The sequence below is a fragment of the Lepidothrix coronata genome, unplaced genomic scaffold, assembly GCF_001604755.1.
Source record: "Lepidothrix coronata isolate B3197 unplaced genomic scaffold, Lepidothrix_coronata-1.0 Scaffold4, whole genome shotgun sequence".
In the NCBI taxonomy this organism is placed as follows: Eukaryota; Metazoa; Chordata; class Aves; order Passeriformes; family Pipridae; genus Lepidothrix; species Lepidothrix coronata.
In genome coordinates, this window is record NW_016690184.1 from 11,478,518 (window position 1) to 11,499,368 (window position 20,851).

The 20,851-nt window shown below is 36.5% G+C and overlaps 1 protein-coding gene across 4 annotated transcripts in view; it reads right to left on the reverse strand.

The window, feature by feature from the left end:
* Positions 1 to 3,744: 3,744 nt before the first annotated feature.
* MAP3K7 (mitogen-activated protein kinase kinase kinase 7) overlaps positions 3,745 to 20,851 on the reverse strand; it is a 46,001-nt gene continuing 28,894 nt past the window's right edge. For 2 of the 4 annotated variants that reach the window (XM_017824874.1, XM_017824892.1), the window contains 5 exons: positions 17,358 to 17,425; positions 11,169 to 11,277; positions 8,335 to 8,396; positions 7,673 to 7,788; positions 3,745 to 5,637 (listed from right to left, as the gene is read on the reverse strand). In XM_017824874.1, coding sequence (XP_017680363.1) covers positions 5,457 to 5,637; positions 7,673 to 7,788; positions 8,335 to 8,396; positions 11,169 to 11,277; positions 17,358 to 17,425 — 536 coding nt within the window. In that variant the 3' untranslated portion in view covers positions 3,745 to 5,456. The remainder of the gene's footprint in view (positions 5,638 to 7,672; positions 7,789 to 8,334; positions 8,397 to 11,168; positions 11,278 to 17,357; positions 17,426 to 20,851) is intronic. The other 2 variants (XM_017824900.1, XM_017824882.1) reach the window with 1 other exon arrangement.

The window sequence follows — 20,851 nt, forward strand, 5'->3', positions numbered from 1 at the left end:
TTACTCAGAGCTCCATCCAACTTGGTCTTGAACACTCCTAGAGATGGGGCATGCACAACTCTTCTGGGCAATCTGCTCCAGTGTCTCACCACCCTCCAGGCAGAGATCATATAAGATCATATGATCTTCAATCTGCCTATAACTAGGATTTTTTTTTTCTAATTTTCTGCTATAAACTAAGATTTTGTCCCATCCCATATGTTGAGCCCACAGGTTATAGGAATGCAAGTCACTCCTTAGTCCTTTGCCTAAATATTAGAGGAGAGCAGCCTATATGCAGTTGTCTCATAGCCTCTCCTGTTCAATACTAGTGTGATGGAAAAGCATGGTCAGGAAAAGGGAAGACCCTTACATTTCCACCAGTTGGCATGTGAATGCTCATCCAAGTCACTGATGTGTAAGTTAAAACTGGACACAGTATCAACCCTTGGGAGACAGGGCTAATGACAGCCTCCAACTAGACCAGGTGTCACTAATCATAACCCTCTGATTCATGTTGATACAGGGACCACTCACTGCTTAAGGACAGAAACAGGTCCGAGAGAAGCCAAAACTCGCACATGCAGTCTGCACACTGCTGGGGAGACACAGCCGGGGCTGCATTATCCCCTGCCTCTCCCCCAGCCTTGGCCAGGAGCTGTGGTCTCACACAGAGGAGGTGGGGGTGCTTCCACCTGCTACCCCTTGCTTCACACAAAGCTGAATATGCTTTAAACTTCTTATAATGCAATGATCTCAGGCGGAATTTCTTCACTCAGAGGGTGGTTAAGCATTGGAACGGGCTGCCCAGGGCAGTGGTGGAATCCCTATGCCTGGAGGCATTCAAGAAATGACTGGACGTGGCACTTGGTGCTATGGTTTAGTTGACAGGGTGATGTTCATTCAAAGGTTGGACTCATGATTGTGGAGATCTTTTCCAACCTCAGTGATTCTATGATCTGCTCCTCTTCACCCACCCTTAAAAGGCAACAGTTTCCATGTGTAGGAGTAGGTGGGCTGCCTTTATCCAAGTTAGAAGGCAGGTATCAACAAATCATGTGTAATTATGCAAACACAAGCCCGTCGTATCCCTTGGGGTATCTCAGATTTTTAGCTACTTAGTGTAAAGCACCCAATTATGAATAAAACCCATTTTTTCATGAACGCTTGTTTAAGTTAAAGCCCTAGGATTAGTAGTGGTAGTATTTTAAGACAGTATTTTATAAATAATTAAAAATTTAAACTATTTGGTCTAAATTCAGTTTTGCTCTTTCATTAAGTACCTCTCTCTGACCAGAGTCATGATGTAGGTTCAAAGTGAAAACATTTGTAGCAAATCTCTCCAAGTTCAGTGGAAGATCTGAACTGTCCCTGCAAGAAGCAGAAAACCGCTATAGGGGCATAGAAAATAACTGATGCACTCTCAGATACACACAACTGTATTTATCTGCCTCTAGAGAAGAACTTGATCTTCACAGGTGTAGAGCATAACCCACTTAGTGACATTATTAAAGTAAACGAAAGTTAACTACAGAAAGGTCTGATTTCGGAAAGAAAAAGAAAACTATCAATTCTGATTCAATATGTGTATCTCTCTACACCTACATAGAATCACAGAATCAATTAGTTTGGAAAAGACCTCTGAGATCGAGTCCAACCTATGACCAAGCACTACCACATCAACTAGACCAAGGCACCAAGTGCCACAGCCACTCTTTCGTCAAACACATCCAGGGATGGTGATTCCACCACATCCCTGGGCAGCCCATTACAATCGCTAATCACCCCTTCTGTGAAGAAATCCCTCCTCATGTCCAACCTAAACCTCTCCCGGGGTAGCTTATGACTATGTCCTTTCATCCTGCCTGGGAGAAGAAGACAACCTTCACCTGGATACAACCTCCTTTCAGGTAGGTATGACCGTGCAAGTACATAACTGTGTTGACGTGTGCATATACATGTACACAGGTTTTACTTTCATAAGATCCTCCTCTTCAACCAGTTCACCAGGGATATCTGTATTCTGAGGGCTTGAGTATGCCACACCTTTTTTTTTTTTCCCTTACCCTTTCAAACCTTCCCTGCAGGTTACAAGCAGCGCACCTAAACAGTTGAGTTGTTCAAAACACCTCAGAACAGATCTGAAGAACAATTCTGTGTTCTTCAAAGGCAGTGAAACAGCTAAGGGGATTGTTTCTCTCTCTGGCACAGAGAGAGGCACATAAAATCCATTATGAACAAAATAAAGAAGTTCCAGGGAATCAAATTTGTCTGAACAGAAGAACGGAAGATGAGACCGTATCTCTTTGCAGAACATCCATAAGGAAGATGTGGCATTCTTAAAATATCTTGATACTCACTTACGAGTAGGACTATTCATCCTACACCCTGCTTCTCCACACAGGAAGGGACGAGCTCATAGCAGAAGAATTTTTTTCAGTAGTGGGAACAACTGCACAATGATCATCTTCCACCCAGTGTGGGATTCCATCAGAGAGTACGGATGCCCCAGCAAGTGTTGGGGCATCACTACGTATTTGTGGAAGGCTCTCAGCTTTTACTAATTAATTCCTGATAAAGGAATAAAACCCTGTAGCAGAAAGCCACACTGCTCATTCCTGAATCATATGAAATCATTCACCATTTTATGTACAAGTTTTGAATTACAATCTTCAACTCCTCATCAGAAAAAATAACAAACCAAAAAGCCTAAAAAAGCATTTTGGAAGAACTGCATAGTGTACAGAAGCATACTTTCCATTACAAAATATCTTACAGAACACATACTGCAACAAAAAGCAGAGCCTATTACCTTTTCTGAGAAGGCAATGCCCAGCCAAAACTAGATGTTTCACCTCTATTATTAGAGGAACAGCTTTAACTGGACAGAAGAGTACATGAAAAAAGTCCAGATACTTTAAAGGGAAAAATACAAGTACATTTGTAAACAACTTTAAAACAAGAGCCTTATGAAAACAATAAAGGTCACTGAAAATTAAGCTGTTAAACTCTTAGCCCAAACCACTATGTTCTACCCTTATAAGTTTTTTTGTTATGATACACAAATTTTGCCACATGGAAATCTTCGGTGAGAAATTTGGGCAAATATTTTTTTCTTTTTTGGTGGAATTAAGAAAGGGATAATTTGAAGGCAAAAGGTCAAACTCCAAATTCCCTCTAAAACTTACAAGAGCAATATAACCTAACTATTGAATGGAGCCAACAGTGCACGGTAGCACAGCACTTATTTTATAATCTGAGACCCTTTATAATGTAAACCCTGAAAAGTCATAAGTAACTGCTAGAACAGACTTTTGTATTATGTACCATTACTGAAACCTTGCCATAAAGTGACTTTTCACATACAAAACTGATTTACCCTAAGCGTATCGGTTTTATGACACTGAAATGTAATAACTGTCCTAGTAAATGATTTTGTGTAGGTAATTATCAACCACGCATCTGAAGCTGAGCATCAGTATTTATGCTGTTCTACTTAATGCTTCAGCATATGTTAAGTAAGCTACTGATCACTGAGTGTCTCCATTTTGGTAGATGGACAGATGTATGCGAACAGCAATGCTCTGGATAACTTGTGCTATTCCTAATACTACAGTTATTTTCTCTCCCAATTACATTTTGCTAAAAATATGTGTGCCCTTAAGTTGATCCCAATATCAGTTTCAACTAACTAATCAAATTATCTGCTAAGGTTTTGGAAATGATAACCCTTCCTTTATTTAAATAAAATGAGGGAAGGGTTTCTAACTCCCAAAGGTTTGCCAACAACAGATTTATTTTCAAGACAGGATGACACTGTTTAGTACATTGTTCATCATCTTTGCTGTTCACAGATAAGCACAACAGTACTAATGGTTTTTATGAAGTAGGCAGGAAAGAAAAGAGAAAATACTGTGAAGTTTTTACCCTTAAGGTTTTTTCAAGTTCTGCTCATGGGCTCTTATAAATAACCATTTATTTGAAATAAGTGCAAGTAAAATTTCAGATTACCTTTCTTTTATTTGGAGGGCTCCACAGCTAAACTTCAATTTTCTACTTTTCTTTTGCAAAGGAGTGTTATTAAAGCCCTGCCCACAACTGGGTACCTCAAGAACTTATGCAAGGAGTAACTTATCATTATATTTAGAAGTGCCTCATTTTTGTACCAGTTAATTCATAATCCAAGTAATTAATCTGCAATGTAAAACAAGCAGTTATTTTCTCCCATGTAATAATGGTGAATAACAACACTGAGCATTACATATTCTGCTTGAGTTCGTTAAATGCAACTCTTCAGTCACAAAGGCAGCAGGCATTCTGTAATGGACTTCCTCTGAACTATGTTCAAATGAGTAGAATAACTGAGATTCCTGATGGAGATCTAAGCCATTTCCCTCATGTTCTTAATAGCTTCCGCTATTTGCACACTCAACTCCATTTCATAATTTGCTATTTAAAATAAATTCATTTCCCCAAACCTTTCTGTCCCTATCTAAAACAAACTTATTTACATTTATGGTAAATGCTTTTCAGCGAATAAGTTGTAAGAAAAACAAACAAAAAAATCAATAAGGGAGCAAAAACATAAAAGGAGCAAGTATTTCAAGTTTTGTAATAATTCTCTTTCTGAATTTCCATCCAAAGATGCTACAGGGACAAAAGCTTTAAGGGTTTAAAACATGCTTTCACACATTTTTGATTCTTCCTCTTTACACAAGGGACCAACTCTGCCCAATGAATCACCTTCATAACTTTTGCCCGGTAATTAAGCGAAACTGCATGTCATTCACCCCAAGAAAGTAAACAAAATACAGTCTTTTACTTCAAATATTTTATGAAAGCAAGATTACAAGAAACATATTAGTCAAAATGCAGGGCTATCAAGCACTGAACCAAGGATGCTGGCATCAGTTTGCCTACCATTTTGCATGTGGAAAAAATACACTATGTCTACAGGTAAAAGGCATCACTAATGCATCATGAATTACTGTGGTCAGCCAAGATCACCTCTGCAGCCTGGAGCCTGTTTAAGTCTTGAAAACAATCATCATAATAATAGTATGAGATGAGACACTGGAACAAAACCATTCTTAAACAGGAAAGTTTTGGGTTTTTTTTGCTCTTATCGAGGTAACACCAAAAACTAAAAATAAGATCTTAAAATTTAGCAGCCTCCTTAACACTTGTTAGGCTAGCCTTCACACAAGGAGCATGCAAGCAGCCACTCTTCTTGCTTTAAATTGAGGGCTGTTGGTTAATTCAAGTCATCGTTTTCTCACCTTATTCGATTAACCTGTTGAACTGGATGTCCACCATAGGAAAAAGAAAATTAAATGATGTTAAGTGCAGCAGACAAGTACAGATCACACCAAGAAGCTAACACTCATGAGCTGTCATAATAAGGGATAATAATAACAATTAAAAAAAAATAATCAGTCTTTTCTGTGCATATTTTTCATTTGAAAGGTCCCAGGAAATCATGATGTGCCTGGTCGTTTCTGTTGCTGATTTCTGATTACCTCTAATTGTTTTTTGCATTGCTGATAGTATGTTGAGAGACTTTTGTTTTCATCTAACAGCTTTTTATGTTCTTGTACCAGACGGGATGTGTTTTGCTGGTCTTTTTCATCCTGGTCCAGTTCTGCTATTAGTTCTTGTCTAAAATAATAATAAAAAGAAGTAATTGTCATTTATAATCTATTTCTATTTGTGTGTAGACGATTTCAAATATTTCAAATCAGTAACTGATCATCAATCTGAATTCATAGCTGGTGGTATTTTGCGCAAAAAAAGTCTTATTCTTTAATGTAGTCTGGGGAAAAATTCTCTTCCAAATCAAGTCCACATTTGAACTTTAAACTAGCTGCAAGACATAGCTCCAATCTCTAAAATTGTCCTTTAGATAATGTCTTTCAGACATAGTTCTAAAGGTCACAGCAAAACGTCCAAGGAGCTACATAAAATTTCATATATATATATATTCAACTCTAATTTTGCATATAGGCACATTTTAAATATCTAAAGACAACTTAAAATATAAAATTGCAGTAATTTTTCATAACTTTTTAGTGAAGTGCTATTTTCTATTTGTACTTGAACTTACGAAAGCAGTGGAAAAGCAGAATCAAGGAAAATATTTTTGTAACTGGCATTTCACATAATTTACACCATAAATGTACACTGTTTTTTAGCAGCAATTTTAGAAGAGCAAACACGCTGATAAACTTGCTATAATTTATCCTGCAAAACTGATGTAGCAGTTTGTTTTACTACTTGTTTACAAGGCAACAAGAAGGCAAGCTGCCAGCAATATTTTTCAAACAAAATAGTAAAGGAGAAAGTTCATGTTAATTAATTGTTGCCATATGGTTTGTAATTACAGTTGAAGAAAACTTAATAATTCTTTGAGGGCTGAACTAATAACTACCTTAACAAGCATTAAATTCATCCATCACAACACTATTTTTTGTTTTAACACCCACGGACAACTACATTCTGACTAAGAAAAAACAGTTTGGAAGAAATGTCAATACAAAATTACTACAAAAAACCCTAGTAGGAATCTAAAAGCAGAGAATTAAGAGTTTTGAAACAGAAACACATTTTTATATAAGTTATTGACCCTTAGAAATAACACAAAATCAAAATTAAGATATTCACTCTAGCTTCAGTATCTCCTCATCGAGTCTAAAAATTCTAGTTGCATGTGAAAAAATCAAATTGTTCTCAGGATACTAAGCCAAAGGTGAATACATGATAGGAGTTCCAACTTACAATAACATTTTCCCCCCATTCCGTATGCTATTTCTAATGTACAAACGGTTTACAGAACACATTTTTCTCATTAACTAATCCATAAACTCCAAGGCAAGCCCCTTGTTAACAACTGCTTGCCTGCGGTGGCTCAGACACTGATGGGTAACAAGCTGATAACTTGGTCTAGCGTGGGAGTATAGATGACCTCTCAGAACTGCTCTCCAGCGTCATGAAACAGAAAGGGTAAGTAGAGCACAACAGAACTTATTGTGAACTCAAGTTCTGAATCTGCAGTAATTTTCACCCTAATACAAAAATACATGCAGTTGCTTCACTTATACATGTACATAATGTAAGAGGAAAGAGTTTATTTCTGGTGCACAAGGAGAAGGTACATAAAAAGGTCAAAGTATTAGGTCCTAAACCCCTGGCAGAAAAACATAAGATGTGTGTTGATACTATTGTAAATGCAATGCTTGACAACAGTCAGATAAAGATAAAAACTAACTGCAAAATGAGTAACACTGACATATTACTAAAAATTCTACAATCCATTAACTGATTATCTACAAATTACAACTGAAAACATGTTAATGGACAGCGTTGTAAATAAAATTCCAGGGTTCTTTAGCAGTCCAGATCTTTCCTTTGATATGATACAAACAAACATTACTGTTTTGTTACAAATACAGATGTGCCACACACTTATCTAGGACTTGTCCGGAAGAAGTGTCTTGACATTGATCAAAACTTTCAATTATCTGCTCTATCTCACCTGTACTGAGCAGCTCAGTATTTCTGAGATTAAGGCTGGAAAATAATTATGCTCTATGAAATGTTACTTCATAAAGCCAGATATAACAGTCACAGAGAACAGACTTTGTGTAAAAAAAAACCCACACAGAAGAACAGAAAAAGTAAACCACATTTTACTTACTTCCTCTGCAACAGCAATGCAATTTCTGTCTGAACTTTCATATATTCTTGTGCCATTTTGCAGTGCTGTTCAAACACAGCCATAGATTCTTTGGAGTTTGGGCACGGTGCTAGAGGCTGAAAATAAATCAGACATGTTAAAGACTAATGAACTGATATCTTAGTAAATAGTGTGTTAGAATGTCTCTGCAGTGTATTTATAACATCTTTTAAAAACTGGTAAGCTTTTAAAAATAAGTGTTAAACCATGCCCTGGAAAACGTTACAGCACCAATGTCAAAGATGACTCAAACCTCAAATCTGCGGTTTTTAATCTGACACCTGTTACAAAAATCAAAGTAGTGTCTGATCCCATATACAACAAATAAAGTGTATACAGCAATTTAATTCAGTAACACTCAAGCAAATAATGTCTTATTTTGACAGTCAAACTCAGCTTACATTTGGTTTTAGGAATCATGTTTCCCAGGGCTTGTTTTTAATAGCTTGATCAAATCTGAGTCAACCAATCTCAGATTACATAATATATTTTTTTTAGCCTTGGTCAAAAATTAGACAGAATATAAACCCAGGTAAATATGTGGCACTATATTTTGCAGCCCAAAAGTCACACGTTAGAATGAAATGCAAGCTTAAGAATCTAATAAAGTGTCTATTTTTTACCTGTAACTGATGATCTAATGTAAGATATGCCATTGGGATGGAGTTATCTGACCCATTGGTCTCTGTAACAATACCAAGAAAATTTTAATGTATTTTCAAGAGTTAATTCTATTCTTATAGAACAAAAACAAGAATTCTAAGTAATTTCACAAAACACAATCTGAATGTGGACAGGCAGATGGAAATAGCAGCAATTCAATCCCAAGGCAGATGAGTAATTTTGTTCTTCTGACAGTTAAAAATTCAAAAGTATGGTCTACCATACCAAGAAGAAATAAAGATTATGGTTATCAACCTACATTTCTAGAAGCCATGTAACAGCATACAGATTTTAAAAATACTATTTTTGTACAGTTTGCAATCATTTCTGTTTATAAAAAAATTGCCATTTCATTCTTGTTTATGAAGGATCAGCCAGCCAGCCAGCCCATGCATCTAATCACTTTAAAATTAGAAGCTGTGCAAATCAGCTCTGCCAAAATAAAATAAGCACAACCTCCTGCTCAATTTTGAAACCTGCTCCCAGTGAGGTCTCTAAGTTTCTTCCTCACAACACGCTCTAGGGCATCTTCTCTGTTCTGCAGAGGTACTTTGTGGGTAGCATGGAACCCAACCTGTCTCCTGGGCCAGGCTGCTCTCTTCTTACGCTGCAGTTACTCCAGATTTCTCTAGTACTTTCATTCCAGATTTCACATGTTTCTGAATTCTTACAGATCCTATCTTTTAGTAGCCCACAATCTGGGGATCACAAGGTTACTGTTAAGCTTTAAGAGACATAGAGTGAAGACACATGGAGAAACTACTGATTTTACAGCCGCATTATTGCTACTAGAGGATTATATGGAGGAGGGTAGGTGGGAAAAAAAAGGGGCTGCTTACCCATACCCCAAAAGCACCTGCCACAGAGTAGTCGTGGTAGAGAAACTAAGGTGTTGCCCTCAAAGACTATGCTATCTCCAAGAGCAGCTTCAAAAGGAAACAGAAATAAGAGGGTGGGAATGGAGAAAAAGTGGTTAAGTGTATGCTTGTAAGGAAACTGGAAGGTGGTAAAAACAAAAAAAGGAAAAGAAAACAACCTAAAACCAGAGACTTAATCACTACAGTATCTTAAATCTGATCAATATAAAAAATCCTTCCCTACATTAGACTGTTGCCGTAAATGGATACTGCTAAAACCACTGCAATGCTTCAAATACATCAATACATGCAAAATACTTCAGATGACATTTTTGAGCATTTCAACAGTGTCACAGAACTGCAACTTTTCCTGTGACTGACCAGATTCAGCTATATCCTTGTTTTATCATTTTGCCTCATTAAATTAAAAATGTACCCTGTTTTAAAGAAAACCAAAATTATTTCTCTCTTTAGAAGCTCAAACAATTCTTTGTTCATGGACTGCATAAACCTAACAAGAAAATATACATATGGCACATTCCGTATTTACCTGAGTGTAAGGTGAGGGATTTCTGTGGGCCAGAAAACAGACCTGACTTTTAGCTCTAGTGCATGCATTTAAGAACAAAGATTTGGCACAAACTGTCCTTGCACTGGCATAGGATTAGCAGCTTTCAGTTCCCAATGAACTACTCACTGGGTAAGACCTTGCTTTCATGTGAGGCAGCAATTCCCATAAGTGCTCACTGCCCAAAGAAACTCAGGATCCATGCTGCACAAGAAGGCACAGGGTGGGCTGTAGCAATGGGCAAGGGCTTTGGGAAATTATGAGTGATAGGGCACAGAATGTGATCAGGCAAAGTAACAATGGACAGAAGGAAGAAAACACAGAAGCTAAATGCAACGGTATGATCTCCTCCTCCCACTAAAGCAGGGGGAAAAACCCCAAAGTACAAGTCTTACAAAATCACCTTATATTTGGTGAAATACAAGTGTGCATATATACATACAAATGTATGTATATATACATATGCCTATGCAAGAGGTAGTCCACATGTGAGTTTCCATTTTGTACTTGGTTAGAGGAAAAGAATAAAAGTGACTGATCAGCCAGATGAAATGGATCACAAGAAAAAGATTTCAGAATCTGACATATTGTGAAGTACCAGCTTGAGTCTAAGTTTAAGATTCAATATGTACAGTTTGGTAACAAAATTGTAATTTTCATTTATATTCTAAAGAGAAATTTGTGGGATCCATTGTTTTCATGCAGTCCAGTATTGGTTCTTTTCATTATGGAATGCATTATGACTTTTAAAATCGAATTCAACTATTCAATTATGTTCATTCTTAATCCTATTTCATAACAAAAGAACAGTGATGCTACAGTAGAGTATTTACAACATTTCTGCAGACACGTGTTAGTTCATCTAAAAACAGTAATTTTATGTACACATGTACATTCTGCATAAGCAAATTACAACAGAGATGATAAACAGAATTAACCTATTCCTGATACTCACCTACACGGCATTTCACTCCAGATGTCAGAGCAACAAAAGTTTTAAATGTACATTCATAATATGAATGCACAAGACTAAAATGTAACAAGATGTCTATTCCTCTAATTTTCCAAAACCACACTATAGTAAAAAACTGGTGCTAACAAGATCTTCATTAAGTATTAGTACCACTGCATATGTACAGTGCTTTCTTACAAGCAAAATACTAACAAGTTTATGTAACTCAATATAATCTATAAAAAAGTGTTCTCAAAGCCTACATGAAAAACAAGTCATAATGTAATGATTTAATTTAAGCAGAACTAAAATGGACCTTGACTTTCATTGCTTACCCTTATTGTCTAAGTAACCACAACCAAATAAATATTTTATATTTTTTACAGGCAAAAATTTAAGTAAGGAACAAAGGATTACCTGCATCATCAGGTGTCCATGGATTACGAGTTGGCTTTTCAGAGGTTGGTCCCGAGGTAGTGATCATTCTCACACTAGGACTAGATGATCTACTGCTGTTTCTACTCTCCTGAAATGACAAAGAAAACAAAATGACAAGTTAACAGAAGATTTTTGAAAAGTTCATTAAAAACAAAAAAAAATGAAAGAAATCTGAACCCATAAACCTCCAAAATACCCTCCTCCCCAGGCTTTTACCCTGAAAGCTGTCCTGACAGTTTGATCAACTTTACATGCAGTGCAGGGATAATTTCATCCCCATTTGTACTCCATCTGTACTGTGTAAAATAAATTGATACAATTTTGCTACTCAGCATAATAAATGCAATGCTGAACAATGTGTTCGAGATCTTTACAGAAAAGCATGACAACATGTCTAGTAATTTTCACACCACCATTCAGTGAAATCTAGCAACTCCATAACATAAGGAAGAAATAGTTTGTTTCCAATGCTTAATCAGCGAATGAAACTACATTCAGCTAAAGGAACATAGCTTAGTAACTGCACTAGACTGCAGTGTATTAATTTACAGTTTTCTTATGGTTCTTTTGTTAACTCAGAGCTTATGTGATTCATCTTCAGAAAACACGAAATAAGTGTTTAATCAAAAAGGATCAATCAATTGAAATAAAACAATCAGAATGAGTACATTGTCCCTCATGAAGCAAAATAAGAATTAAATCAAAATTCTCTAGGATGTTCTTTTATATACCGTTTGACTCCTCCAATCCTTTTGTTTACCGAAGCACAAAAACATAATACAGACTTCATTATTCTACTGAGCTTCTTTTTCAGAATAATTATTTACAATATGTATGCTTGTATTTCACATACCCCCTCACTGACATAAAATTAACATAGTAAAGGACTTAAGACTATAAGCCCCAATGAGTTTTGCAGAAAAAAATGAAGTAAAAAGATGCAACTAAAATACAACTATTTTCAAGATGGTGTATTTATCATGAAATGATTAAATGTCTCCATTTTTCAAAAGAAGCATTCAAATATACATTTCCTGGAAACCATATTTCTTTATGATCCTTTATGATTTCCAAATATCCTACCTTACTTTAGGTTTTAAAAGCCAGGATTTCAGTTAAGTAACAATCCAGAGTAACAAGATTCTACACACCAAAAGATCCATTATTTTGATTGCATAGTGTTTCTTTTGTAATGTTTATTAAGCATTTAGTATGGTGGATTAGTGGGATTTGGGGAGACCTCCAGGCCTTAGGATGCTGGCCCCATAACCTGCGAGGTGAATGCCCTTCCCCCTGCCCCTGCACGTGGCCCAGCAACCCCGCAAAGAACAAAAAAAAAACAAAAAAGGAAGGAACGAAAAAAAAAGAAAGTTAATGGGGGGGTGGGGGTTAAAAAGCCTTTAAGAAGGGCAAAAGGGGCCAAACAAAAAGTCAAGGGCAAAAAAAAAAAAAAAACAAGGAAAAGGGTCAACAGCCAATAGAAAGGGGTTAACAAAGGACCAATGAGAAACACCCCAAGACACCTTCCCAGGACACCTTGTGTGAGACAACAGCTTCACAGGGGGTGTCGGGAAGAAGGAGACAGTGACACTGCAGAAAATACAAAAAGCCATTCTGAAACATGTTTAAACCACAGTAAAAACTTCTGTCTCCATAATGTTTGAGCTGTTTTCCTCACCAATCCATCTCTGACAGGAGTTTTTCCATCCTGCATATGGCAAATCCATTGCCACAATTTAGTGTTTTAAGTTAATGGCCAGACACACTGCAATAAACTACTCTAGAAATAATCTGATGGATATTTCAAGATGATGGCATCAGACATTTTGAAAAAGCTTTTGTGTTGGTGTCTTAGTTGATATTAAGCAAGATTTAAGTTGCTGAGCTTACTGTCAGCATCCTCAGATATGAATGATAAACATCCCCTGCTGATGTGAAAGATCAGAAGACAGATCACTTTTAACAGCATGCAAATCCTCTAAGCAAAAAGAGATCTACAGTTGATAGCAAAGGGCACTTGAGAACTACTCTAGTTACAGTAACTTCTCAACTTGTTTTGGTCCATCAACAACAACAACAACAACAAAAAATTTCCTCGATAACATTATTTAGATGAAATAACTAGAGATAAAAATGAAGGATTCCTATAGGAGGCACATCTAAAAAGTACTACAAAGTCAAAGGGAAGTTCCCAAAACTGAACACCTGTTAAACTGCAGTGTTTCAGTGCGTGTTGAGTGAGATGCTTTAAGCCTCCTGGTCATCAGCCCCTCTGATTGGAAAACCAGTGCCTGTACTTTAGCAATCAGTTTCTGCTACCCCTTCACCAGTATCCTTTCATCCTTGCTTCCTCCAGGTATCTCAGTATGCTTAACAGACTTGTTAGCAGGTTATTCTCAAATCTTCTCTTCCAGGCACTCAAACTCACATGGCATTCCTAGCTTTTAGCTTCCACTTCTCAAAGACTTGCAGCCTGGAAAAGCTCACGTGCTCTGAGGAATAACATCCCGTGTCCCAGTTTAATTTAAGTGGGCAACACAATTTAAAGAAATTATCATTATTAGCTCTGTCTCCTCATCGCCTTATCTGTGAATTTTATCTCAGCATGAGAGAAAAAAAACGAATGCGCATCTGTGACAAATTTCACAATCTCACAGAAAGAATGAGTCATCTGTACAATATCAGATCCCCCAAATTATCCCACTTAGTTTGCATGCATGTGGGCATGTACATTCTGACCTTGCTTCTCAACTGTTCAACACAGTACATGGTTTTCTTTAATACATTTTTTTACACTTCAAAGTAAACTGTAAGAATTATGAAGGCAACTGCTACGACACCTCCCCTCCCTCAAAAACCAACAACCCCAAAACAAAACAAAACAATGTTTAAAAAAGGTAGTAGGTTGTTTTGAAAGATATTCTGTGAAAGATGATGTATCAAAGCAACCAAATCAATACATAGTACACAGGGAAGGAGATGGATACCTTACTAGGTATCTGATCAGTTCTTGCATGATTATGCCAGATGTGTTTCTCAGTATCTGTATAAAACTTCAAGTTCTGTTAAGACTCTATGCAGTGTAAATACCAGTTAGCTGTGTTCCTTCAAGTCCCCAAAAGTATGAATGGCTGCAAAAGTATTAATGTGCAGTTCAGAGTCTGCACATGTGTTTCTGTGTTACAAAGGTGTTTAGGCAAGAGCAGTAGTGCTGGACAGATGACACAATATAATGGTTTAAAATGCATGTACAGGGAAATAGAAAGGCAGAAAAAACAAATCAGTGCAAAAAAAAATTATGTGGAAAAATGAATAAAGCATCACAATATCTGGATGGAAAGAAACAAAAAGGTAGCATTTGACTTTACAGAGACAGTTGTGTCAGTGCCGCTCCTGTCACTTGGAATAACAACCAGTCTAAGGTCACCAAGTACTAGAGAAACTCGTGCAAATTCAGACTTAAACATATATTCTCAATACCAAATCACTCCAACAGCTGATCCCATGATAGAAAACCTTTGACTTACCATATTTGCCTACCTAAACTGTTGATGCTGATTAGTAAAACCATCTGCAAAGCTCTATTACTATCTGCTATTGAGAACACCAGTAGCAGCAATACCAGAAAGTGTCTTAAGTGTCTCAACAACATATATATAGTAATCAGCAGCCATACAAACCACACAAAAAATTCTTATAAGAGTACACAGAAATAAAATATCCATAAAATCATAAAACACAAAAGGTGGTTGAATTAAAACAGACAAGCAGTTAAAAAGGAAGACAAGAGTCTTGGTCTACGTGTTCAGGTAAGCACCCAAAGTTCAGTATATTTATTATTATCAAGCCTGGTGTTTTCCTTCACCTTAAGAGAAAAACCTTAAGAAAACCTTCCTGATTAAAACCCAGTAGTTATAACAGAATCATTTGCTATTAACACAGCACCAATTTTCAGGAAAAATACGTTCAATAAAAAGATTTCTGATCAGCTTTAGTGTATCAGTCAAACAGTTAAAAACCAGAAAAGAGGCACCGTGTCAGTCCTTCAGTTCTGAGTGGGATAGGGACATACACAGCCTGGGTGCAGGACTAGAGGCACGCAGTGCCATGGCTGCTTGGTGAAGAAGGCCGTGCCACAGGGTGGGTGCAAAGGAGAATGCAACGCGGGGAAGAAGGATGTTTGCAATGAAGGGAGGGAGGGGGAAGGGGATTTTCACATTAGAAAGGATACCCTATATATGGTAGGGTGCATGTGGGAAGATAGGATGAACTGACCAGAGCAACGCTATTCAGATGTTTTTTCAGCTTTGATTAGTAGATTGCTATACTGATAGCAGTTCAAGATTGTTAATAAAAATTCAAGGCACTGAGGTCCAGAGCTATAGAAATACATAGAGAATAATCTTAAGTCTTTAGGCATATTACTTCCTTCATTTTCCATTCCTTTTTTTTAACATACAAACCTACATACGTCAAAAGTTAGCATTAGCTTCAGTGGATTTTTCAATCCCTTCTCACACCAAAAAGGGGATAAAAATTCACTATTTGTTTATATGGACAGCGCAAAAATATCTTTGAAAGCGCATTTTTCCTGCCTGTTAAAATATTATGTTTTCCAGATTTACCATAATGTTTCCAAAAACTGCAAGATAGAAACAGATAACGGCAATTCTTCTTCACATATTTCCAATATGTACACTATCAGAAGCAAGAAAGTAAAATGTGATTCTGGTACTTCTACAGACCCACATATAAAATTGGTGAAGTAAACATAAAAAAAAAAAAATGTGTATCCTCCTGGTCACAAGGACAATTTAGCCTGAACATCCATGCAAGCAGTAGAACAACTTTCAAAGAAAGACTGTTATAAGTTATTAAGATATGAAGTAAATGCTGAAATTCTATATTTTTAAATACTAACCATTCATTAAAATGAACGGAATGAAAACTTCTAAATAAAAAAAGCTATAATTAAATATATCCATACCATCAGCACAATTTGGTGTAACTGATGTACTGTCACTTAATTCCCCCCCCCAAGACTTACATAATTTTAGTTCTACAATTAACTGAATAGGCTAATATATTTCTTTCCTCAATTTTGCAGACTCATTTCTTTCCTTTCTAATAAACCTCTCTTCTCTGAAGATAGTAAAATGTATTTAAGACTCATCTGTTATTTTCTGATAGATACACACAGTAAGTTCTACTAATACCTATAGGATTGATGAGGTTTCTGTGGCTATAATACTCCACCGAATTAAGGATCAAATGTTCATCTCCCTGATAACTACACACCCCAAGAATTACCACCTATTTTAGATTATTGCAGTCGGTTGTTTAGTATGCAAACCTGATTAACCTGATGAATATGCTAAGCTTCAGTATCCCACATCCAATTAATAGTAGGGATCTCAAAATTGCCCATTCACACTAAGGACCAAATAGGCCCTGTGAATTATTGAAGCAATTAAAAACACAAAATAAACACATCTGAATGAAGAATTAGCTGTACTTCTCTCATTTAAAATTGAAATTAAACTAAGAGCATGTTATGTAGCATACCACCATTTCTGTTACCATGGCAGTTAGAATACCAGACAAGGAGCTATGTTATTATAAAATATTTTTTTGAAACAGTCTTTTTTTAAAACAAAACTTTGTGACAACATCCTGCTGTAAATCTTTCACAAGAAATGGAGAAATTTTACTGTAAGTTACTATTCAGGATTCAGAGACTGACAATAAATAACATTTATAATAGTGATGCACATGCTTTTTGTTTTCATGCAAAAAATTAGTCTAATGTATGTGTAACTGCTTCAGATAGTAAGTAGTAATTATAATTGTCTTCTACATATAGAGAGAAGAAAAGGCTTTCCTGAGTAATATCTGCCCTCAGACAAATTAAGTGGTACACAAAAACCATGTGTATGTAAAAATGCTAAATACTGCATAAACTACATAGAAAATGCTTCTCATCTAGAGCTCATTCATAGATTACCCTCATGGAATCATTTAAATTCAATACAAGCAATCCTACGGTCTGCCAAGCTTCCACATCATTTCTACAAAAGCATCGAAGGTGAAGATTTCCAGACCAGTTCCCCAGTATGGATTTGGTGCTGACTGTACTGAAACGCAAAGAAGTGATGAGAAGCACATTACCTGACTGGACTCTGTTCCAGCAACACTAAGATCTTGAATGGATCTGCGCCTCTGCTGTCCGTTTCCTGCTGGGAAAAAAACAAAACAAAAACAAACCAGTGAAATATATTCAGAACAAAATAAGAAGGGTGCGACTGTTGCAGAGGAGCTTGGAATTTGTACAAATCCACAGAGACAAAGTGGGAGAGGAGAGAGACAGCTGCAGAATTTTAACTCAAAACATGCTGGCCTGTCAACAAAAAGTATACCCTAATACAATAACCACTCCTACCACATGAATAGCTGCTGCACTCTACTCCACCATCTTCTGTCACATGTATTTGGTCAGGCTTAGTACTTGGGGCAGGAGCTGATGACGACATCTATTTCAAGTGCGTTACGTTATGGGGATTTCTAAAAGCTAAACCGCGAAGATAACAGGCTGCCAGCTTTAACCTGTTGCTCTTTGGCTTGCTCAAGGAACACAGCAAGGACTTCTGCCTGTGTGCTGCTCCCTTCAAGAAGATGAAGAAATGAAAGTGCTTTCTTCTGGTCTTCTGCCTCCTTCAGAGGAACGAAACTATGTCCTATTCTCATGCTCTGAGAAGTGTGAAAAGGGGACTGTTCAGCTAAATCACATCTCACCATCAACCTACGGAGCACAGTGCTGTAATCTTTTCCTCTTCTCCTTCCACCTGTTCACAATTATCCACCAGTGACAGCTACATAAAACAGTTTAAATTTTAACACTGACACGCAATCAAAGGCATTTCCAGGAAACAAAGTCTTCTTAAAAATAAAAGGAGATTATGCAACAGAATCTCCCTGGCTACTTTGATTTTTATTACAGTGATTGTTTATATTATCTCTTGAGAGCAGGTCAGCTGTCCAAAAGGAAACACCAAAACGTCCTGAGTAACAGCTGACAATGCTCAAAATTCTTGCTCTTAGCTCTGCATTACGTAACTTTGCTACTGGAGGGGAGCATCTGAAACATGTACTGCAGCCGTGGCAGCCCCTCGCCCAGCAGTCCTGCACTCAGCAACCAACCCAGCTCACTTAAAGCCCTGGAAAAGGCATCGCATTTTTAACCTTTTAGAGACTTCTCATTCAGCATCATTTCCATATGACTCCACAGCCTATCCTGACACATGTTTTGAATTGCAACAGTTACTACAAAAATGTAAGACTATTTAATACTGATCAATACATTTAATAATCCATTAAATTTTTAAATATAGGTACTATTACATGTAGGAACACACTACCCCAAAACAGCAATAAAAAATTTTCAGTGTCACTCTACCGACTTGTCATGACATTTTATCATCTAACATTTATAGCATAAGAAACAAGCATGTAAGAAAATCAAGCGGTATTTTAGAACAGGAATATATTCTTTGCTCTGCCTACAAATGAATTTGAATTGCAACTGTTCTGTGGTCTTGATCTTTTGCTTCTGAAATTCAGGGAAAGTATATACTTACCTAAGCAACAACAGCTAAGTTATTTTTAATACTTTGATACTAGGGATCATGTGAATGACTATTCTATGTCAAAATGTCTGAACTTGTTCATTTGCAGTGAACTTTTTCACTGTGTAATCGTTTAACAAACAAGATTATACATTTAATAGAATTCTGTGCCATGGATACTTCATCTGGCTGCCACAGCTCATCTCAGTATTCAAGATATGTGCAATCCACCCACAACTGACACAAAATTATGTGCACATTTCATTCAACAACACTGTTATAAAATTAGCTCAGCTGAAATAGGCTTGCAAAAATATCTGAAATTCTCATTTCAGATTAGCAACATTTGTGAATTTAAAGAACCCAGCACATCTGTTGCTGAAATATTAGAACGTGGCTGCCAAAATGTTAAAATAATCAGGGTGGGGTGCAAGAAAGAAAAGAAAATGCCTTGGGTTGAGGGGGAGGGGAGAGAGAAAAAGGGGCCAAAACTACTGTGTTGTAAAAAATGAACACCTTTAAATGAAATATCTTCAATTTAGTAGCATGAGGGAAGAGCAAGCTCTACTAGGCAATGCCATTTTAATTAGTGTAACTACTGCAGACATCTGGCAAATAGCTTAGACAAGGCAGAAACAGACTACAAATCAACAAATACTTATTGCTCCAGATTCAAGAAAAATTTCAATTGAAAAATATACAACACAACATGAAATATTTATTTGAAATGATCATTGCTACTTCTTTATGCTTTCCTCTCACAGTTATGATCTTGTTCTTACTTCTGTGTCCATTTAAAATGGATTTTTCCTCATTATAAAAACTAAGAGATTTGTACATGCACAGAAGTTCATCTACAGTAGCTTGATGCCCAGTGTCAGGCTTTTAGTAGTTCACAGGATTTTAAGATTAAAAAGCAAATGTCACAAACATACTTCCTGGCCACAAAAAAACCCATTTTGCACACTGTTGTTTATTTTCTAAAATTAAATTCTAAAGGAACAGGAAACTTCCATTATGTCCTGCCCCACATACTGCAGGCAAAAATAAATTCTACAACTTATTTGATCACCACCCCCACCCTACCGCCAAACATCCAGACCAGCTATGACCTCTTCTCCCTGCCCTTTAACAGATACTGGCATCTCCTTTTACACTTTCTTATTTACTCACAGTACTCTCTCTTCCTTACACACCTACAAGACTCAAACCTCTCTCACACTGCAGGATGATCAGTAACTGTAACAGTGCTAGAAAACATTCTGAGGAAGTTAAAAAATTGATCTGAACTCCACAACAATTAAATGATTTGGGAAGCCAAGGGTGGGATTTTTGGTATATATTGGTTTTAAAAGTAGATAGCAAAATTACAGACCTAAAGCATCCATAATTCCTATCCCCTTTCTAAAGACCCTCAACAAAATGTGTCTATCTTGAGTAATCACTTATGCAGTGTCAATGCTATAAAAATCATAACGCTGTGGCAGAATTTCAGATGACAAAATTATAAAGCCAAATGCACACATGCTAAATGCACGAGATGTCTAACACTGCCAGTGAAGAAAAGACTGTACTTGAAGGTTTGCTGCTTGACTGGTTTGTATTGAAAAGGTATGCAAACTATAATTCAGATTTTTTTTTGTTTCTTTAAACATAAAGCTACTTAAACCTTTTGCACTTACTAGGGTTTTCATTTTTCATATATATATATATATATATATATATATATATAAAATAAAATGTTGGTGCTTATAAGCTATGCTATATATACATCGTAAATTAAAAAAAAAAAGAATTGATACATCATTTGTCTACCTGATTGTAGGAAACCACCACTGCAAACTCCTGCTATGCTGTTAGACAAAGAAGGAATTATTTGATCCATTTTGCAGTTTCTAAGTTTGTAAGCTAGCAATACAAAATAGCATCTTAAATGAACAAAAAGTTCTAGTCACCCTTATTGTACTAATTTAGAAAGAAGAGCAAATATATATTAGAAACTTCCCCTTCTGCCAATATTTTACCTTTAATTGATAAAAA